At 36.6% G+C, this 21,768-nt stretch overlaps 1 protein-coding gene across 2 annotated transcripts; it reads left to right on the top strand.

Annotated features, from left to right (window-relative positions):
• Positions 1-250: 250 nt before the first annotated feature.
• LOC113668341 (protogenin) lies at positions 251-21,516 on the top strand. 2 transcript variants are annotated; one of them, XM_089195536.1, is made up of 20 exons: positions 251-448; positions 1,344-1,652; positions 6,236-6,520; positions 7,470-7,763; positions 8,384-8,665; positions 8,951-9,241; positions 9,769-9,818; positions 9,962-10,220; positions 10,793-10,987; positions 11,572-11,661; positions 11,880-12,212; positions 12,325-12,951; positions 13,178-13,804; positions 14,747-14,909; positions 15,475-15,650; positions 15,784-15,812; positions 16,378-16,466; positions 17,250-17,290; positions 17,963-18,042; positions 18,528-21,516. In XM_089195536.1, the coding sequence occupies exons 1-20, from the start codon at positions 391-393 to the stop codon at positions 18,570-18,572; spliced, it is 4,323 nt and encodes a 1,440-aa protein (XP_089051662.1). In that variant the 5' UTR covers positions 251-390; the 3' UTR covers positions 18,573-21,516. The 2 variants fall into 2 exon arrangements, with proteins under 2 accessions (XP_089051662.1, XP_089051663.1); XM_089195537.1 differs by having other exon boundaries at positions 14,753-14,909.
• Positions 21,517-21,768: the final 252 nt, after the last annotated feature.

The following is a 21,768-nucleotide window of genomic DNA, read 5'->3' on the forward strand; positions in this document are numbered from 1 at the left end:
TGACAGAGGGCAGTGATGTTTTTGTTACTATTGTTTTTACAGGGTCAACAACACGAATCGATAAATTAGAAAGTGGCCGTCAGCCAATGAATATCACAACCGGTGTTCCAAACAAGAGAACTGACCAGTCAGTGAAGCCTTTTTGCTTGTATATTTGATTGACAGCCGTAACGTATGTTACATGTCACATAACTTATGCAAGACGAAGCTGATTGGCTTGTTGTAGAGAGGGTCTTTATTAGCTTCTTTTATTGGTTCTGGTAATAGCGGGGAAGACATGTCACATTTCATCTGTCAGCGAGCGAAATCAACATTGAGTCTCCTGTTTCCTACCTCAAATGCTGTTAGGCCAAATGTAGTTGTAATTTTAGAATAGATCTCGCGGGGAAAATGTTCGTCTCTTTGTTTGTTGCATGGTGGATGGCCTGCTTAGCTACGGGAGCTTCAGGTGAGCGTATTTCAATCGCGCAGCGCCTCTGTTACATTTGCATCGCGCTGCGTAATGTTCTTGATTCTAGTACGGAGATGTTCCTAGCTTAACAACCACAACCCAGAGCATCCCCGGGTGGGGATGTGGAGGCTGCACTGAAAAGGAGTACATTTAGAATAAACCCAGCGCAAAAACAACCCCGATGAAGCATGAGATAGCTAGTGGATAAGAGCGATTGTTTTGAGAATAGACCAAGTGAAGCGCGGCAGCTGCTCACACACACAATGGTGGTAGCGAACGAACTACATCATGTTATTACGATGACTCAGTTGTTCGTTTAGCGTACCGAACGTAGCCTGACATTCATTGAATGGGGCTTTATGCTAATGCTCTTTTAGAAACTTTGAAGAACTGTTTTGTTTTGTCTATAGTTTGGCTGTTTACGTTTCTCTTTGCGCGAAATTTTACGCTAATGGCGAACGAACATAGCAAACGCCTCAACCGCAATCTGTTCTGTCCCCGTTTTAAACGGAATAACCAAGGGTGACTGCCGGTGATCTTGAGTTGATAAGTACTGCCAGTTGCCCTAGACTTACCCCTAAAGTGAAGGTCAAATTCGACAATATGTAGTCATTATTCATAGTCGAACAACTGAAGGAATTTTTTCCCTCTGTTGTCGAGTGTTTTTTGAAGGGCTCGTTCATCGTGAACGGAGGAGTATAAACTGTGGTGTGCAAGTGGGAAGGAAGGATTTGATTAAGTTCCCGTGATTTCCTGCCTGCTTTCGTTAACTAAACCATGATTTCCCAAACCTTTTGTAGCGAGTTTCTACATTGTGGATATAGTAGAAAAAAAAACCATTCACTTGGGACTTGATTAGTCTTACTAACTATGTGTTAAACATAATTTTCAGGCACATTTTCCGGATTGGTTCCTATTTCGTTCACCCGAGAGCCGAGCTACACCGTAGCCCACAAAAATAAGCCAGTTACGCTAAATTGTGGAGTGAATGGGAAGCCTCCTCCGTCCAGTTTCACATGGGAAAAAGATGGACAGGAAATCATTCCAGATTCAAGGAGGACGATTGACTCAAATGGAGCGTTGCACATTACAAGAGTAATCCATACTCGGGAGAGCAAACCCGATGTTGGGGAATATCAGTGCTTTGCTTCAAATGAAAGAGGCAGAATTGCTAGTCGCAAAGTTCGTTTGAATGTTGCTGGTAAGTAATGAACAGAGTACGTGTTTGTAAATCGTTTTGTACGATTCAGTGAACAAATTCATTGACGTGATGTTTGGAAGTTCATGTCTCCAACCGACGCGGCCAAATTACCGTGCTCAATCGCGCAGTTCCATTTTTAATCGCTAAAGATCTATTTCCGAATAAGCTCTCTTCCGGCTGTGGTAAAAATTATTTGGAAACCACAGATCTTTTCATGTTAATCTCTTGGCTGACCTTAAAAAAATGGTTAAAGGGAAAAGGCGGTTAAAAAAAAACTGAGGATTCCAGTTGCTAGCGTACATATCATTCCTCATGCCGATTTCGTGTATTTACATCTTCGCTATAATCACGCGATTGTTGCCCGATTGTGCGTTTTTAGTTTAGTCGTCTTTTACAAAGAACGTCTCAATTATCTCTTCACTCAAAGAGTGTGATTTGTTTTAAAACATGTTTATAATATTTCAGTGACCCCAAAGTTTAACCTTGAGAAGCAACTGAAATCGTTCTGAACGATTGATGGCTATTCGAGTATGAACGTTGATCACAGATAAGCTCGGCGATAATGTTTCTCCGCCACTGTCAAACATATTGTTTGCATTATCTTCTTACACCAGCTTATTCTCTCTAAATCTTAACCTTTAGAGTTTTATGCGTAACTTGTTAGAGTAAATATTACGTCTTTGTAAGGATGGACAGAAAGGTTAAGCTGTTGAGTAAAATGCACTTTGCCCCAGCTGAGAACCTTGTGAGCGGATGAGATGAACTGGAATCGCTCGTTCAGATCAAGGCTTAATGCTCTTATATAGTGTTCTTGTCGTTTTTATGTTATCAACGAAATAGTAAATATGCTATCGATCGTGTTAACTATCGCAACAATATGATTGTGGCAACAAGAACGTCGCTTTATTTGCTCCGCTAAATCGTGCGAGAGATCGGCGAGGCACACTTGGATTTCTGTGCTTCCGTCAACTTTAGAAGATAAAAAGTGTTTGAATTTTGTTCCAAAGACAAAAAGCACTTAAAATTATCTTCAAAGACGAGAGTTTATCTTCGTTGTTGCACGCACGTACAAGTACCACGCTGTGAGACTACAGCTCGTCTTTTATTCGTGGCCTCATTATCGTTGTGCTTAGGACACCTTATGACCTTATCAAAATAAGACAGTCGTTGGTGGAATTCCCAATTTGTCGTTTGATTCATGTCTGAAAAAAAAAAAAAACACACACACACATGCACTAAGAAAAAAAACACCTTTTGTTCGGTGAAATTTTTATCTTGAAACGTTTAAGAATTTTTAAGCGCTTGTGTTCTTACTGATACAAAACATGGCGGGTCTTTTGTGCTCATTTGTAAAAACAGCAGTTGTGTATGTGTAGTTGGGATCGGCTCTTTGTTTTGAGGGCCAATGAGAATCAACTATGGCATTTATCGATGATCACGTGCAAAATATTTTTCGTTTTACAAGGAATTTTGTTCAATGTAGGTGTGCTTTGCAACCAACATGATTTGTTTGTGTTTGTAGCTCCCCTCGCAACATATTTCAGTGTACTGTCTAAAATTTGAAAATTCCATTTAGGAAGGAATTCTACTTTAGGAAATTTCTCGACTATTATGATATATTTTTTTTCAATTAATGACCTCACAGAAAAACATGGAAAATTTGATATCCAGGCACCACTTAATTGAAATATTGGTTGATGCAATGTAAACACGGACAAACTACAGTAATTTTGTAGGTTTTTAAACAAAGGTAAAATTGCAATATGACATCATACATTATTCTGAGTTTTAAATTTCACCAAACAGCAAATTTTTGTCCTTTTGGCAAAATTGTGTTTGTTACATTAAAGCTGTTTGCTTTATAAAATACTGAATATGGGTATTTAACAATTTGGAGCTGGCATATGTGTGGTATGTTTCAAAAATTAAAAAAACGATATAGTAGGAATATAACTTAAGGTAAAAACTGACTTTTTCTCAACAAAATTCAATTGACATTTTTTGTTATGCTATTGTAAAAACACATTGGCTAGTTGTGTACTAAAATGATGGTTTTATGGAAAATGTATAAGATTTTATATCCATTATTCTGATGATTTACTCTGTGTAGTAGGTATAGTATTAAACAGAAAGATTCCATGGGCCATGAGGATAAAATGACTCTGGAAAGGGCACAAACAATTATATTTACGCCCAAGAACAAAAACTTTATTACTGTTCTTATGCCCACGGAGGACATTGAAAATTAACAACTGGAAAAATGACCACAAAACAGTCTAAACAATCAAGCAAGGATGCAAGTGGACTTAAAAAAGGTTTTAGCAGTGGGTTCAATTCATTTTAACCTGCCAAAATCTCCACTTTAACCTGCAAAATGGGTCACAATGCCAAGAGATAATCATAGATCACAGATGATATTAAAATGAGATGGGAACAAAAACAGGCACGTGAGGCACAGCAGAATGTGTCACTGATGTTCTTACGACATTTTTACGTTGTTTTTTTACTCATTACTAGACAGATGCATGGCAACATAGAGTCTAGTCATAGTATTTGTTTTACACAACAAAAGAGCAGAACATTGTTAATGGTTATGCTGAGCAGCTGTCATCCAATAGATCGTAGTGAGAATCAAGAAGAACAATTAGTTTAGCTTATAATTTACTAAACATGCTGGATGTGGTTTATTTTCTGAAACAAATCATTCACATGTGATCATTAGTTCCTAAGAATAGTCAGATGATGCGTGTAACAAATCACATTGAATTGCACAAGTATGTATACTTTATATTCTGATTGTTCTTACTCACGCAATACATGCAAACATTGAAGCTTAAAAGAAGAAATTCCTTTTAATAGTTATAAATCAGTTGGCTCATGTGTCAGCTGTGTCTTCATCCATTAATGAAGCGCTGTGTCACAGGCGAGTCCTAAGCATCTTTTGTTCTCTAAACTTTTCCTGTGCTGAATGCATATGTGTACTTTGAGATATTATGGTGAGTGAAACTAGCTTCAATATGAAGGAGCTGCAAAATATTTTGTTCTTATTGATAGAGGGGAAGGTTTGTACATGGCGTCAACATGTCCAGTCAGGAACACATCTGCTTTTATTATGATTTAAAATCTAACTGAAGCTTTAAGTGGCCTGATTTATTGCACTGGTAAACCAATAGTTTTTCACTTTCTATTGGTTTCCTGGTGCATTAAACCACTTGGGATGTAGGGAAAACACTAGAAAAGTTTGTAAATCACTTGCCTCCCGCTTGTGATTTACACACTTTTCTTATGTTCTCTTAATATATCCTACATCCGTTATTACGCTGGTAAACTGATAGAAAGTGCAGTCTGTTGCTTGATTTGATTACGATTGCGTGAGAAGGGAAACGTAGAATCTCTCTTCAGCTGTCCTCTATCATTTTTGAAAAACAAGTTTGAATAGAGGGATGGAAACATTAACCAATAGGTCACTAACTGTCATTTTTCATCAAATTTATGGTTGCATTTTCTCTACTTTAAATGAATAACTTGTAACCTTTGCCAGGCTATTTTTAACGATTGAACTTCAGTCATATCAAGTTAATCTCTTTAGCTCACCATTTCCTTAAAAAAATGATTTAAAATTCAATTATGCTTAAGTTTTCTAAAAAGGGTATTTTTGTAAAAAAGGTGGTTTAAAGCTATCAAGGTGTCATAACCTATGTAAGACTCCTCAGCGACATTGTGCAGTGAAGGACTTCATCCTGTTTAAACTTATTAGCACTCTTGCTTAGCACTTAAGATGAGTGATATGGTTTTTGAAAGGGAACAGGCCAATTTCTTATCATAAAAAACTAAAAGAAACGAATTGAGGGAAAGTCAGGACCCAAAGAGTGTTAAACTTGTGAATTTACAGATCAAAGAAGAAAAAGTCTTTCTGAGAGTTGGTTTTTTATGTGTCTTAATACCACTGAAATAATCCCCCTCTTCAATTGAATTAGTATTAGCTATTTGTAATTGATTGAATATTGTGAAATTTACCCTTATTGTTAACTTCACAGTGAAGAACAAAGTGCAGTTGGCATTTTTTTCAGTCTAGTATTTCCTTTCTGGCTGCCCAAAAATGCAACATGTTGGTAAATAATGGTTTTTGATACTGGAATTGACAGATTAAGTATTAAGAGAAAACAAGTTAAATTATAGGGATATGATCACATCCTTTAAAAGAATGATGTTTTGTTATTCATACTGACCAGTTACATTTCAGTAAAGACTACGTTTGAAATCTGATTAATTTGTGTGAATGGTGTTCAGTCATTTCACCAGAGAGGGGCTTCATTCCCCTCATCAGTGGAATAACTAAAATTGCTCACAATTTTTTTTTTTTGTTCTACATCCAATAACCTCTTTATTGATATAAAAATAGTGTTGGTTTCCTAAATATAGCGTGTCTATGAATTCAGAATGGCGAGTTACCTTGAAAAACACAACTCCTTAGATCTGACATCCTAATATTTTTGTGTAAACTTCCTCTACAGTTGTTTATTGCAATCAATATTATTATTGATTTTTAATTTTGTTTTTCTTCTTGATTTGTGTGTTCAAAGGTATGTCTAAGAAGTTTCAATGGGAACCGCAAAACACAGTAACATTGGTAGGATCCTTTGCAAGATTTTCCTGTCAAATCCGACATGCTTCTCCTGCAGCTACTTTAAGGTGGGAAAAAGATGGCACCCGTTTAGAAGCCAATGACAGAATTTTCATGCTAATAGAAGGAGTACTACAAATAAAAGATGTCAGAAAAACAGATGAAGGAAACTACAGCTGTGTGGCAGAAAATGTGGTCAAAATGCGCCGCAGCAATCCTGGAAGTCTTACAGTCCTAGCTGCTGGTAATTGTAGTACTTCTGATGTTTGATTTTACCAATGTTAGGGTTCATTGAAACCTTTTTTTACCCAGCTTCATACTGGCTTAGTGATTTTGATATGTACCAAATTGATAGTTTTCAAGGGATATGAATTGGTCAGTATTTATTTTAGGATCATTCCTTGTTATAAAGGGAATAATCCTTATTCAGATGAAATCACTGTCATATGATCTTGTGGATGTGTCTGAAAGTATACTTTGACCAGCTAACCTGTGGGGATCTTTATGAGAGAGCAACAGAATAAAATTATGATTTCATGAATACTTAAGTTGAAAGACCAAACTTTACTACTTAAGGCTAAAATAATACTCTCTAATCTGATTATAGAGTGCTATTTGTAAGTTCTGCTCTCTTGCATAGCTCTATAATTCCTAATTTCAATTGAACCCATGTAAGTTATCAAGTGACTCCTGCAGTTATGAAGCTGATTTCACATCATTGACATTTTTAAGATAGTTGGGCGCAAATTTGTTTAGAAAGCAGAGCTTACTTCTACTCAAAGTGAACATTTTTGTTAAGTTATTGACAGTACCTGCTCCTGATTGAGGTAGTGAAGTTATCATGTGACTTCCAGCTGACTAGCAGTTTCAGCACTGTAAACATTGTTATATATAGCAATTAATGACAATGTATTCTGTATGGAATGATGTGAGAACAAGTATCAAACTGTTGATGAGCTGATTCCCATAAAAATCCTATATTTCTACTCTAGCCTCCTATTTTTCTATACTTTTGTTAAAATTACTGGGATGTATATAATCAATACTGGCATATAATATTTAAAAAGAGTTGAAAATGTATTAATTGACACAAACAGACATTGAGTTACATAAACAAACACTGTGTGTACCTGAGTTGAAAGTGGAACTATAGTGTGATACTTGTCATAATTGAACATATTATTGCTTGTTAGATTCATCAAGAAATAGGACAAGCCCACAATTTCTTGGAGAACATCGAAACATAACCATTGTGAAGGGAGGTTCAGCTGTAATTGAATGTGCTGCATCTGGATATCCCCTTCCAATGGTGCAGTGGAGGAAATTGGATGAACATTCTGGGAAAACTTACAATGTTTCTAATATCACTTATGCTGTTAACAATCTCAATTTTTCCAATGTTGAAAAAAATGATGGAGGCCAATATGAGTGTTATGCACATGCAGATGGAAAAACCATTTCCAGAATTGTTTGGCTGTTTGTCACAGGTATTGTTACATTGTTGTAATTTGTCTTGTTCAATTAGATGCCTGTTGAAATGATTTTGTAAGAATGTTAATTTTTTGATACAAAAACATAAACAAGGGTTTGGGGGCCATAGGCATCTATGGCTCCAAAACTTAAATATTTTTGGAGATGGTGCCACTTTCTTTATTTTTGGCAAGCATGAGGGATGCCAGCAGCCTCAATTATAAGTACTATTGAAGGAATGCTAGGATATTACCCTAGCATTCCTAACCTTCTGAGCTTTGTTATGAATGTAATGTGAAGCAAAAAATGGGTTGGTAGAAGCAGCAAACATGTGACATTGGCCAGATTTCTCAGTGAAAAAGATGACAGATGAGTAGCACTTCCCTTGACATATTATTGCACCATTGACAACTGCAGAGATAGCCTCTGTGTGAGGAGATACTTACAGTTGAGGCCACTTGTGTCCCCTTATGCATACCCAATTTTCCTGCAAAATTAATAGCCTCTATCAAGGGAGTTGTAGTAAAATCATTGTTTGCTATAATTTTTAGTTTTGAGTTAAAGAATTTGTGTCACCAAAAGACATTGACCTAACAGACAGCTTTTCAACAATTGAAATTATCATACCTGTTATTAGTGCCACCTCAATTTACGTTAACACCTCCCCGTTTGGTGTGGATGATTGATGAACCCTTGGAGTTGAAATGTGCAGCAAGTGGAGAACCAGTTCCTTCAGTATACTGGCTTAAAAATGGGAAAGAGCTGAATTCCAGTGATATCACAAAAGTTACTTATGGCAAGGGAAGAGCAGACTTGACAGAATCCAGTTCATCAGCCAGTAATGCATTGTACCAGTGCTTTGCACAAAATGAAGCAGGAAGTACCCAGTTTGTAGCTTGTCTGATAGTTCAAAAGAAAGGTAATGTACTGTTAGTTAAAAGAAAATTTGAAATTGTATTACATTACCTGAGTTCCATAATCCACTAGCAATTCATGAAACTAGTTTTGACAATTTACTGAGAACCAATGATTTAATTTACCTGGGCAAGAGTTCAGTGGGTGTCCTTCTTTTTGGTAGAAGAGTTCTACTGTAGGCAAGTCCCTCTTTTTACTGATGTGAACTTCAAAGTTTGAATTTTGTTAGAGGAGCAATAAGTTGCTCTATCCACACATGGCTTATGGCCTTTTTTTCTATAATTTATAGATGATCGACCTGGCCCACCAGTGAATATTGTGGCTCTGCCATTATCATCATCCTCCATTGTTATAAACTGGAGTCCTCCTATTGGTAACCATATTATTGGTGCATACACTGTGCATTACAAACAGTTAGGGAAACCAGGCGAACCTAAGACCAAAGTTATCAGTAAAGATACACACAGCTATGAAGTGCAAGGACTGTTGGGATACACAAATTACAGTTTTTATATGAAGGCTTATGCCAAAGCTTTTGGGTATGAATCAGAACCAATTGTGCAGAGGACACTTGAAGACCGTAAGTTATTACATACATTAATTATTTTTAAATTGGTTATTGCATTGAAGACAAATGTTTATTTATTGTAAAGTAGAGTAAAAAATTTAACTGAGTCCACCAATGGTTAAAAGTATTTTTCAGCATCTAACCTTTACATTTCTATGTGCTCAATTACATGAGTATGCAAATTTGTACCCCTCATGTTCAAACAGAATGTGGTTTACAAGCCAGCTTAATTGTAATCAGAAAAAATGCAAGAAAACATGGAAAAACATATTGGCTGTTTTCAAACTGGAATTCTCTGTGTATCATCACGTTGAATCATATGATGTATTCCAGTTGCCACTATTATCTACATGAACCCTGTAGGAATTGTGTGACCAAAAGAGCTATTATCTGATGGTAATAGTGGCAACCATACAATGTCATACAAGTCTAAATGGGGTCTTCTGGGAAATTTGTGCATTGATATTGCTTGTGTATTTGTATATAGTTTTTATACATTGGAGGCATCATCTAACATTTCTTTTTCCTGTCTCATTTAGGACCAGCCAAAGCACCAGTTGATATAAAAGTCTCCAGTCAAACACCTGATGTAAGATTTATATAACATTTCACCACCAGTTTTATAATTATTATTTTTTTTACTCAAACTGCATGATCTAAGTAAGATTGATCTTGCTAAACCTGAAATTATGTGTCCAAAGAAAAGGCATTCATCGTGTTGGTCTCTTTTAGAGTCTTGATGTGGAGTGGGCACCACCACATAGAGACTATCGCAATGGCATCATAAAAAACTATGTGATTTCCTACAAGAAAGAGTATGACAAGGGAGAACCAAGCTCTGTGGAAGTTCCGGGGCATACTCTTAAAAAGACAATTAATGGTTTGTCTAAAGGAACATCTTACATGATCAGAGTCGCTGCTGCTACAGTGAAAGGTGATGGGCCTTTTAGCAGAGCTGTGAAAGGAAGAGTTCTCAATCAGACATCTAATGGTAAGTAGTGCCAGCAAGAATTAATGATTAGAAGATACTGTGCATAATTGTTCTTTGTACCCTAACATTAGGTGCATATTCTCTATACTGCTCTCTATACATTTCCATAGGTGCTGACAAGGAGAATTTTTTTAATAATCACAAGCCTCTTGAGTTGGTCATCATTTCCCTTATTTTGGTGGCCTTAATGTGTGATTCAGGGGAGGTATTGTGAGGAGAAACTTGTTGTTAAAAACTCTTATGCATCAAAGGATTAAGAGCTGTGTGAGGTTTAAATTAAGTCTGAGTCACCAATAGAGTCATGGATTTCTTTCTAGACTTGTTTGCAAATAGTCCATTTTAAAGTTGTGTGCTTGATTGCCAAGCCCTTGAATAAGAGTGAGGCTAGGGGTAACCTTGTTATGACACAAAGGTTGTTACTTTTCAAATGTACATTACTTTGTGATCATGCTAACTAGATACTGGTCTCTATCTAAATCAAAAGGCTTGGCAACTTAGAGTACACAGCAATAAAATGACAAACATTTAAATTGCACTAGTGTAACTTGGTTTGGATTTTTTTCTCCAAACAGTGATCAGCCCACCAACTGTATGGATTGCAGACCATAACTCAACCACAGCAATCGTGAAATGGCTTCCCCCTGCCTATGGAAAACACTCAGTAGAAGAGTATCATTTATTTTATGTCCAGATGCAAGATCACAGCATGGAAAAAGGACCATTCATTGTTGACAAATGGCAGAAAACTTACACTCTGCATGGATTAAGTAAGTTAGAGGAATGATGACAACACAAACAAAAACAAAATGTTATTTTATTGCCACTGAATAAACTGAAACAGAAAGGAGGTAGAAATCTCATCAAGGCAGAATCTGTAACTAACATTCTTGATATATGGTATCCACTGTTCTCATGTAAAACAATTGCAAAACTAACTGCAAACAGTGGGGTCAATCTTTGCTATTCAAAACTGAGGAAGTAGTGAAATGTTTCAAAGACATTTTGCATGGTTAAGAGGATTTTAACAAGAATATGTGCAATTTTATTTTTTAACTCACTATTATGTCCCATCACGTATGAGATGAGATGTCTGATGGCTGAAGACTTTTTTCATACATTTTTCAGGCCAAACAAATTATATTGTTTTGAATAAAATTGCAATTAGATAAATCGTTCATAGCAGTTTCAAAAAATATTGGTTGGTAGGGATGTACAGAAGTTTTCCAACTTGCACATGTACTTCAGTAGTGATGTTTCAAATCTTTTGTCCAGAAAATTTAAAAGTTTGTATTCCTTTGTTTTCCCACACACATGGCTGTTACCCTGATGATTAATCTTCTTTTTTGTGCAGGTTCTGGAAGCCGATATTTAATTAAGTTGATGGCCTCTGATGGTAGTACTTTAGGTCCTCCAGGAGCAACTTATGTCACCACTGACAGGGGTAGGCGATAAAATTTGTTTTATATGTAAACTAGATGTTTAAGGAGTGGGGCTGTTACAACACAGAGGTCAAACGACTGTGCTTGTGGAAGTGTTGGTGTAGTGTGGTTCAGCCAGATGGGAACAATAGATGAGTTTGGTGCCCTAGTATGTACTGTAAACAGGTACATGTGCTGTTTATTTGCCCAGGCATTAAACATTTTTTACCATTTTCATTAGGTCCAGGAACTCCAGATCCTACAGAAGATCCACTACCCCCTCTTAGACCCATTCATTTGGTTTGTACAGTTGACAGTCCAACTTCAATCCTGCTTACATGGCAAAAACCTTTGTCTTCAGGAAGCACAACACATTACACAGTGACATATTTCTTGCGAAGCAGGATAAAACATGTCCCTGTGAAGAGAACAGTTTATTCTGAGAATATTGTCTTGCGCAGACTTACTCCTGGAAGAGAGTACACAATCTCTGTTCAGTCTCACTATAAATCTGAGAAAGAGATCTTCCCTGGTGTTAGCACTGCATTCAAGAACTGTAAACTTCCATTAAGTGGTATGAAAAATTGTTTTATCACCAAATGATATTGTTTTTCCTTGCCAAAAAAAACCAGTAGTTGAGGACAGAATTTTTTTTTCTGAGCTTTTGCACTTTTGTTTTATTTCAGAACTAAGCTCACCTCCACAAAATATCAAATATGAATACAAGACTGTTAGAACTGTGGAACTGGAATGGGAGTCTCCCCTTAAACCTAATGGACAGCTCATCAGCTTTGAAGTTCTTTACACTTACAACAAGTCCTATCCAGATTCCATGTGGAAAATTGAATCCTACCCATTGGGGTTTTTTGGCAGTAGGGCTAAACAGTTCCATCAACGGTTATCAGGCATCAAGGAAGGGACAGAATTCTACCTCAAGATTCGTGCTGAGAACAATCACGGATTTGGACCTTTTTCTAAAACAATAACAATCAAGCCGCCCTCTGTAGCAGAAAGGGTTGGTCCAAATGTTGAATACACCATTCTGCCATCCGGTCAGGTACAGTTGTCATGGAAGTGTCCTAGAGTGTTCAATGCTTTCATTGAGAGCTTCACCATTCTTTTTTCAAACGACACACACCTAGCAGATGACAAATGGAAAGTACAGACTGTTAGTATACCACATTCTAGAAGATTTCCAGATAAAGTGACGACCACCCTGTATGTGAAGAAAATTTTCATCTATTTTAAAGTTCGTGCAGAGTATAATGATCACATTCCTGGAAAGTGGTCCAAAATAGTGAAAATTACCAAAGGTAAGCTTAATATAGAGTAGTACACAATCTCTGTTCAGTCTCACTATAAATCTGAGAAAGAGATCTTCCCTGGTGTTAGCACTGCATTCAAGAACTGTAAACTTCCATTAAGTGGTATGAAAAATTGTTTTATCACCAAATGATATTGTTTTTCCTTGCCAAAAAAAACCAGTAGTTGAGGACAGAATTTTTTTTTCTGAGCTTTTGCACTTTTGTTTTATTTCAGAACTAAGCTCACCTCCACAAAATATCAAATATGAATACAAGACTGTTAGAACTGTGGAACTGGAATGGGAGTCTCCCCTTAAACCTAATGGACAGCTCATCAGCTTTGAAGTTCTTTACACTTACAACAAGTCCTATCCAGATTCCATGTGGAAAAATGAATCCTACCCATTGGGGTTTTTTGGCAGTAGGGTTAAACAGTTCCATCGACGGTTATCAGGCATCAAGGAAGGGACAGAATTCTACCTCAAGATTCGTGCTAAGAACAATCACGGATTTGGACCTTTTTCTAAAACAATAACAATCAAGCCGCCCTCTGTAGCAGAAAGGGTTGGTCCAAATGTTGAATACACCATTCTGCCATCTGGTCAGGTACAGTTGTCATGGAAGTGTCCTAGAGTGTTCAATGCTTTCATTGAGAGCTTCACCATTCTTTTTTCAAACGACACACACCTAGCAGATGACAAATGGAAAGTACAGACTGTTAGTATACCACATTCTAGAAGATTTCCAGATAAAGTGACGACCACCCTGTATGTGAAGAAAATTTTCATCTATTTTAAAGTTCGTGCAGAGTATAATGATCACATTCCTGGAAAGTGGTCCAAAATAGTGAAAATTACCAAAGGTAAGCTTAATATCAACAGTAAAATTTCTCATCATACCATGCAACTGCTCTCTGTTAATGATCTTCAAAAGATAAAAGTTGTGGCTGTTAGAAATAATGATAGAATTTTTTTTTGCAATATTGCAAACCATGAGGCATTGTTTGTTCTCCTTTCCATGCACTGAAAAATGAGTTGAAAACCCATGGAGGTGTTTAAACACCTGTAGAGTAGAGTAAATCTTCTCAACTGAAACTACTGTAAAACTATGGAGTAGTTGTAGGAGAAGATCCTAAAAGGACCAGATCAAAAAGGCTGTTAGCCAGGGAAATGTGTGTGTTATATTTTTAGATATTTTCACTACTGCCTAAGTAGTGCACATCACTGCGAGGATCACTTTCATTCACGTCTTTATCCGCAGTTCAAATATATGACTTTCATATATTCTTAACCGTCTATTCATCACTTCACGGGTTTATTTAGAACCACCATCATGACCAGCTCCCACTTGGCTTGTTGGCTCAGTTGGTAGAGCGCTGCACCGGTATCGCAGAGGTCATGGGTTCAAATCCCGTACAGGCCTGAATTTTTTTCAGGCCTTATTTTCACTACTGCCTAAGTAGTGCACATCACTGCGAGGATCACTTTCATTCACGGTTTCTCTAATGTTGTCTCTCACCTCCCAGGATTTAAAATGAAACCAGCTTACAGTTAGAGGGACCAAGTGAAATGAAGGAGCAGGGTGTGAGGGGGGGGGGGGGGAGTTACTTGGTTGGACTAGTGTTCTATCCAAGGGGTCACTTTGACTCTCAGCAGCTGAAGTAAGCTCCAGTAGTGGTGGGCTGCCTCATAGGACTGAACTTAAATGGAGGGATTTTAGTACAACGTTAGCAATTATTGAAACTTGGATTCATGTTTGGCAATTGTTTAACAGTACTGCTTCTATGCTTTTTCTTTTATCACAGAAAAAGAGCCAAAGGATCCTCTTCTGACATCAGTAGAGCCAAGGCTGTCAGAGTTAAAGGATAATCCAGACAATATAAAGCTTGGTATCATTATTGGGTGCACCATCAGTGCATTTTGCATTGTAGTCCTTCTTCTCTTTATTGTGTGGAGAAATCCTTGCAGGTTAGTGAGCTTTTTTATTCTTACAGGGAAAATGAGGTTACTTTATGGTTGGTGCTCTCAACTTTATGGCATTGTTTAAGCCTTGTGTGAGGTTAATGTAATACACCCTTTCACTTCCTTGATCTCAATAACAATTCTGCACCACATTTGCAATACATTTCCCTTGTTTTGTAACTCAGTTCTATGAATGTGGGGTTTGTTCAAACAATATCCCTTGGCTTATATTTTTCCTAATTCTCGTCACCTTTCTGTCTTAATGTTTATTGATATTGTGAAGAGAAATTAGTTTTTTGGTCACTCTCGTGAAGGAAATGGTTAGAGGCTGGAAGTGTACAACTCAGTTGAAGTTCTTAAAGTATTTTATAGATTTTGCTTTGTTAAAAATTGTTATTTGAGGAAGCACAGTCAATCAGACTGTGATTTACAGATGAGGGGATTGGTCTGAAACATAAAAAGACAAAAGTATGTAAAACCTTCTGAATGAACATGATTTGTGAAGTGTTGGGTAGATGCTCAATAACCCTTGAGTAAATATTGATTTAACTTATATGTGTATTTTTTAAAGGCACTATGCCATCCAGAAGAGTGAAAAGAAAACAAATGTCAAAGCATTGCCACCCATGAATGGGTATCTGTCATCACAAAAACAAATTGTTGTGTCTTCAATACAAGATAATAGTGCATCAACAGAAGAAACATCTGCCAGTTCAGGCTTGTGCCAGTGTAGATGTACATGTGGAGGTTGGTGGAGATCTATTTTCAGCAATTTTGCTGTTTTTACAGGTTTATTTCATGTTTAAACTTTTCAAATAGTGAGGTTGTAGCTAATGTACACTCCACCACTAACACAGAACAATTTTCATTTGTTTTTCAGCTGGTAGATGGCCATTGGGACCAACAATGGTGAGCAAAATTTTTATTTGGATAAAATATTAAATAGCATAACTAAGTGGATTTCACTTCCAGGTTATTAAAGAGCTAGTGCTTGGCAAACTAAACTGTATAATTAACAAGGTTGTTTGAAAGTTTTTTAATTCCTAAATTACTAAGGAAATTGGTGAGCCAGTGTCTGACAATTTTAGTAATGACTTAATTGTAGAATTAACAAGGTTGGTTAAGAGTTTTTTAATTCCTGACTTAGTAAGGAAATTGGAGAGCTAAACCACCCTTTTACAAACAAAAGATAGGAAATGTGGTGTGAAGTGTATGGAGTTTTTTCCAATCTGCGATTGGTGCAGCCTCTGAATAAGAAATCACTTGACTGGGGTTTCATTTAATGTATCAGGCCAGTTTGAAAAGCCTGTACATCGTTTTGGCAGCATGGAAGTACTTGAACTTTTGTTGAGATTTAAATTCAATTCTGGTTCACAGTTTTCACAGAGCGATTTCACAGAGGTAAATCTTCAATTTGGTAATACTATGTGAGCACACTATCATAATTCTATGATATTGTTTACCTGTGTTTTAGGTGAGGACTAATGGTCGATTACCAGGAAGCAGTGATAGCTCCGCACCAATAACACAGGTTTTTTCGCATTCTGCATCAGATGCAAACAGGTAATGGATTTTTCAGTTAGTGATTTAACAAAACATACAGTCATTTAGCAACCTCAGTCTCTAAATCAGGCGACTTGAGGATGGGAGAATCCATAGACCCTTCGTACTGCAGATGGGTAATTGTGAAGAAGAGCTCCCCGACAAGCTACCGACAGGTTACCGACACATTACCAACAGTCGGCCGACAGTTGACCGACAGTCGGCCGACAGGTTTTTTGGGGAGCTCTTCTTCACAATTACCCTGCAGATGCAGATGTATTTCCAATTGTTGTCTCCCTTGTGCATATATTTTTCTGATGGAGTAGAAGGAAAAACTTCACCCTATGTAGGTTATGGATCTGTTGGCTATCTATTAATCTAACCCGGCAGCATAGTTTGTATAGGATATTACAGTGTGTCACTTTCTTCTATGGTATAAGCAGGGAAAACTTAACATACTGCTATGCCTTGGATGTAACAGTAGCTCCACGTACCATCCACAGGTTGCAGCTGTCGTATAACAGGCATAATTTAATTTGGTTATTTAGACGAGGTCCAAACCGCATTTTTACGCAATCAGTGGGCCTTAGGGATTCTCTTTAAAAGGGTTGATTTAATTGAATAAATAGTCCTTCCATTATTCGCTTTTGACTTCTTGAAACTGTTCATAAAAAAAGAAACGTTAAGATTTAAGGTTCGCCTAAACTGAAGTTGGCTAAGAACACGGTTTTGTTAAACAATGGCTAAACTTTATTTAAATAACCGGCCCTAAGTGTTTTAACATAAGGCGTTTTGGTCTCGTAGTGAAGACAGTGGAAGTGGGCATGATCTTCGAAGTAAAGGAGGTTTGTAATCATAGTTCATTTGTTGAGGGTCATTGTGGCAAATTTGATGTTGTGTTTCGTTTAAGAACGGCACGTTTTAATTTCAAGCAATTGTACTGCTACAGAACTCATATTTAACAGTCTGGTTTGAACTGTAATAAATTTTCCAGGCTGCATTTCTTTCGAAGGCAAACTCATAGACTGCAAATCCCTATCAGTCACCGAAAAGTCGGTATACCTTTCCTTCACTACACAGCCTTTTAGTGTATTAGATATTCTCTGAATTATTGATATGGAAAATTTGTTTCAACAGTGAAACAGATATGAATGTAGCGTTTTTTGATGTAGCTTCAAAACATAGCTCTGTTATCAGTCAAAGTTAATTGTACCATTGTAGTAAGATTGGTGTTTTTAAAAGTTCACATACAGTATTTTTTTTGTTTACCGGTAACCTTGTAAGCTTTTAAGTTGGTGGTTAGTATCAAATGCCTTCCATAATATTAGCAATTTTTTACAAGTGAAGGCTGCGAGAATCAACAAATTGATTACTAAAGAAAATGACCCTGATTTTGACAAAATTTCCAAGTTAGCTATGATAAGAAAATGATGGCAGACCGTTGAGGAGGAATGTGTACGTCGAAGTAGGCTTGATTTGTGTGCTGACTTAAATGCCATTGCTCTTTCTCGTGACAGGTCATAAAAGCAATCCAGTATCTTCATCAAGTAGTCTTTCAGTTGAATTACACAGAAATGAGGAGATACGTACAGTACCAGTAAGTGTATTTATTATATGATTATACATTTGTTTTTTTAATCAGTACCAGGTATATTTAATGAGTTTATACCACGTAGTTGACTAGTTCTTTTTGCGCGCGCTGATTGGCTGGTTTGGAAGTGAAAGTCAAGGTTTAACTTTTCTTCGTGTGATTGGTCCAGAAAACTCGCGCCACTATCTCAACCAATCAGATGCAAAACTCTAAACAATCGCGACTTGGTCATTTGCTCGTTTCCAAATTGATTCCTCGTTGGCTAGCGGTCACGTTAAACTTTGTTGTGATTGAGCGCTGTTATAACTTTGGTTTTTCATCAATCGAAAACTGCTCCATGGACGTTTTTTTAGATTCAGATGTCCTACCAACATTCCTATTTCTTTTCTCTAACATACCTTTCCTAGTTCTTGCATACCTTTACTAGTGACGATATCTTGCATTGACGGTACACCACCTAAAAGTGTTCCTTGCTTGTTTGTTTCTTTTAGTTTTCATCAAAAAGCAAAAAGAAGAGCATATCTGTTGATGTATGAATGAACTTATTCTGTTTCGGGTGTCTGGATTCAACTCCTTCTCGTCTGGATTCAACTCCTTCTCGATGTTCATCACTGTGCCGGATAAGTTCTCTGATGTTTCACCATGAAAATCGTTTGATAAATACAACGGTATGCCCACCCCACCCTCCCCCCCTAGTACATATATGATTCCCTTTGAATTCTACATCACGCTTTGGTATAACTCAATACATATTGATAAATATCGCATAGTAGGCATTTTGCATTTTTATCTTATCACATTGAAAATGCCGCAACTGGTACCTTCAGTTTCAACGGTGCTCGTTGATTTTTACATTCATCAAAAGTCTGCAAAATAGTTTCTTGGAAGACGAAGTAACCCAAAATGATTCTTATTTTGAACACAATACTTTTGAACCGCCAATGTGAGTTTTTGAGTACCAATATAAATTGAAATTATCAAATCAATATGCGAACGTCTAAATTGAATTTTTCAATTGGAAACACGTAGCTGGTTTATTTTTGTACTATTTCAATATTTTTAAACTTATTGAAGGCCGAGTAACCTGATTGGCATTCAAAACTGTTAATTGAGTTATTTAATCAATATTTAAGCTTCAAAATTATTTATGTTAACTCCGGACTTGTAATAAGAGAAGCTGTAGTAAAATTGGATACGTGATTTCCAAAACAATAACAGACCTGCTTTTGATTGTGCGGGTCTTTCCTTTGGAGACTAACCAACAAACAGTTTGTTCATCACCTGCCAGCTTTCACCACACAGCAGACACTGTAGTTACATGTAACAAATGGTCAGGAAATCTTTTCTATACCTTGCCTCACAAATAGAGAAGTATCAATTTCATATAGACTATCATCCAAATTAGACCTTGCGATCTTCATCCAAGATCCCTAGTTATGGTCGCCTTACTTTACTCTGCTCAGCTCTTATTTTCAATATTTAAGAAATCTAACTGCTATTTGTACTACTGATATTTTATCTAAGAGAGAAAATTGTCCTGTACTTTTTTTGTTTTAACTAATATATTTGTTACTGTTATTGAAATTCCTCCTGTCTATATACATCAAGTTTGCTTTTCGTGAGACTTTTGATACAGGAATCGGCCTAGTGCTTTATGCTTACAAAGGGCTTTGGAAAAATTAACAAGTATTACATTTTAAATATCTCGCTAAATGACCTTAGGTGAAGTTAAGAAAACAGCTTGTTAATCGCTTGCAGTGCCACTTACTTTAGCAATTTTTTTTTAATTCCAAACGATTAAGTTTTGAAAACACGTTGCCTGGATGCAGTATGCGTTACAACCGTAACCTGAGGCTTCAGTAAAAATAATATTAAATCATTATTTATTATATAATATTATCGCATTATCAACGACAGATTAGACATTTGCAGTCTGTTATAACCTAACGGAAATACGTTAATTAATGGCTGCTATTTTAACATCAAAGATAACATTGCATTGAGCAGGTCTCGCGTGCATTTAAATATTGACGGGAGGGAAAGTCTTTTCGCAAGGTTCAGCATCTTGACGGCTGTTCTGGGATAGTTTGAATTCCAATGTTTTCTCTACGTTAACACTTTTTTCAGGAAACATGTCTGACGGGAATATATTAGGGATGTTTGTAAATAGTTTTAAGTTCAGGTATCTTCTCTGACGAATTGAGTGTCGAAGTGATTACTGTAGTTTTCCTTCACTCTTTGACTGGTCTAGAAAACTTGCTCCATCCTTTCAACCAGTCATATTGGCCGTGGTGATCACTTTGCTTTTGACACTTAATTGAAAACATTATTACCTATCAAGCAATCCCTCATTCATATCCTCTCTTCAGACAGTCAGATTTCCTTCTCGTGTGCTTCCCATATAGCATTATATCCTCATTTATCCATAAAGTATATTTAGCCTTATATGTAGAGACCGAAACGACAAACCTGAATTGCTTGCTGTTAATTCCTGCGAAGAACTTTGTACTGAATCGTAAAATACCCTAGTATTTTTCGAGTATTTTTTTTCGAACGAAATGAGAGGTTAATCCTCGTTTCGTTGTATTTACAGTTTTCATAGATGTATTTTTAACCCTTCTCGAATTTAGTTTTACAAGTTCTTAGCTGTTAACAGCAGGCTTATACTTGTCAGTCATTGTTGACGAGGCTACATTTAACCAGAGTTGTAAAATAGAACCTAGCTTAAGTATTACAGGTACAAAAACTTCCATCATAATCGCGATAAACGTAGCTTATATACTCGCAAACTGCTATTTATGTTTTAGTTAATTCTATTATATCAATTAGCCACTCAGAATATTGCAAAAGCTGCAAAATTAGCAACCTTAACGTAAAGTTATTACTTTGATATGGAAAAAAAAAACGCTTTCCATGCTGATTTAGTTCCAGTTTCAGGTTAAATCGGAACTTTTCAGTTAAATTTACGGGCAGCGTTTGTAACAGAACCGATAAGGCTGCTTATTGTTTGAATTGTAAAAAACCCCAGATATATTCCGCAAATAATATGAATTTATTTTGATGCAAAGTCTCGCTGGGGGAATTACACTTCAGATTTTAAAAATGTCCATTTTTTATGGAAAATTATTGATGTATGCTTGCATTACTAACAAATTTGGAAATGTTATTTAACTTCGTTTGTAAAAAAAAAAATTCTCCGATGAAAGATTTCATATTAGTGCTATATAATATATTTTCATCGTATGCATCTACCTTTGTAATTTATACTTATATATAATATATGCACATACATTTCACGCCATCGTTATTATTATTTGCTTAGTCGTTATGTTATTTTTCTATAAGCAACAATATCTGATGTGGCGATGTTACTATTTACCAGGGTAATTTTTATACTCAAATCGTTAGGTTTCAGAGGATAACTTAATTGTAAAATGAATATGATATATTATATATTTTAAATAAACCCTGGAAGTCAAATATCTCCTCCTGTTACGCCTGATCTATAATGACCTTTAGTTTAAGACTTCACTACGTCGTTCCGAGGCCCCTGGAGCGCTTTAGGGACTGAGGGGAAGAGAACCCTTGGAAACAGGCTCGAGTCCGGGTAACATATCGTTCATTCTCTCGCGTTTATATCCAGGTTCATCGTTTTAAAGCGACAAGGAGAGTTGCTACTGCCGGACGTATTAGTTGTTTACATCTTGGGAAATCCCTCCTCACCCCAGAGCA

The sequence above is a fragment of the Pocillopora damicornis genome, chromosome 2 (assembly GCF_964200805.1).
Source record: "Pocillopora damicornis chromosome 2, jaPocDami1.2, whole genome shotgun sequence".
NCBI classification, from domain to species: Eukaryota; Metazoa; Cnidaria; class Anthozoa; order Scleractinia; family Pocilloporidae; genus Pocillopora; species Pocillopora damicornis.

Bases quoted from the DNA above. Each gene is read 5' to 3' on its own strand.
- LOC113668341 (XM_089195536.1), top strand. From the start codon at position 391: ATGTTCGTCTCTTTGTTTGTTGCATGGTGGATGGCCTGCTTAGCTACG. The intron at 8,666-8,950 runs GTAATGTACTGT...TATAATTTATAG, and splicing joins TCTGATAGTTCAAAAGAAAG to ATGATCGACCTGGCCCACCA. The intron at 16,467-17,249 runs GTAATGGATTTT...TTGGTCTCGTAG, and splicing joins TCTGCATCAGATGCAAACAG to TGAAGACAGTGGAAGTGGGC.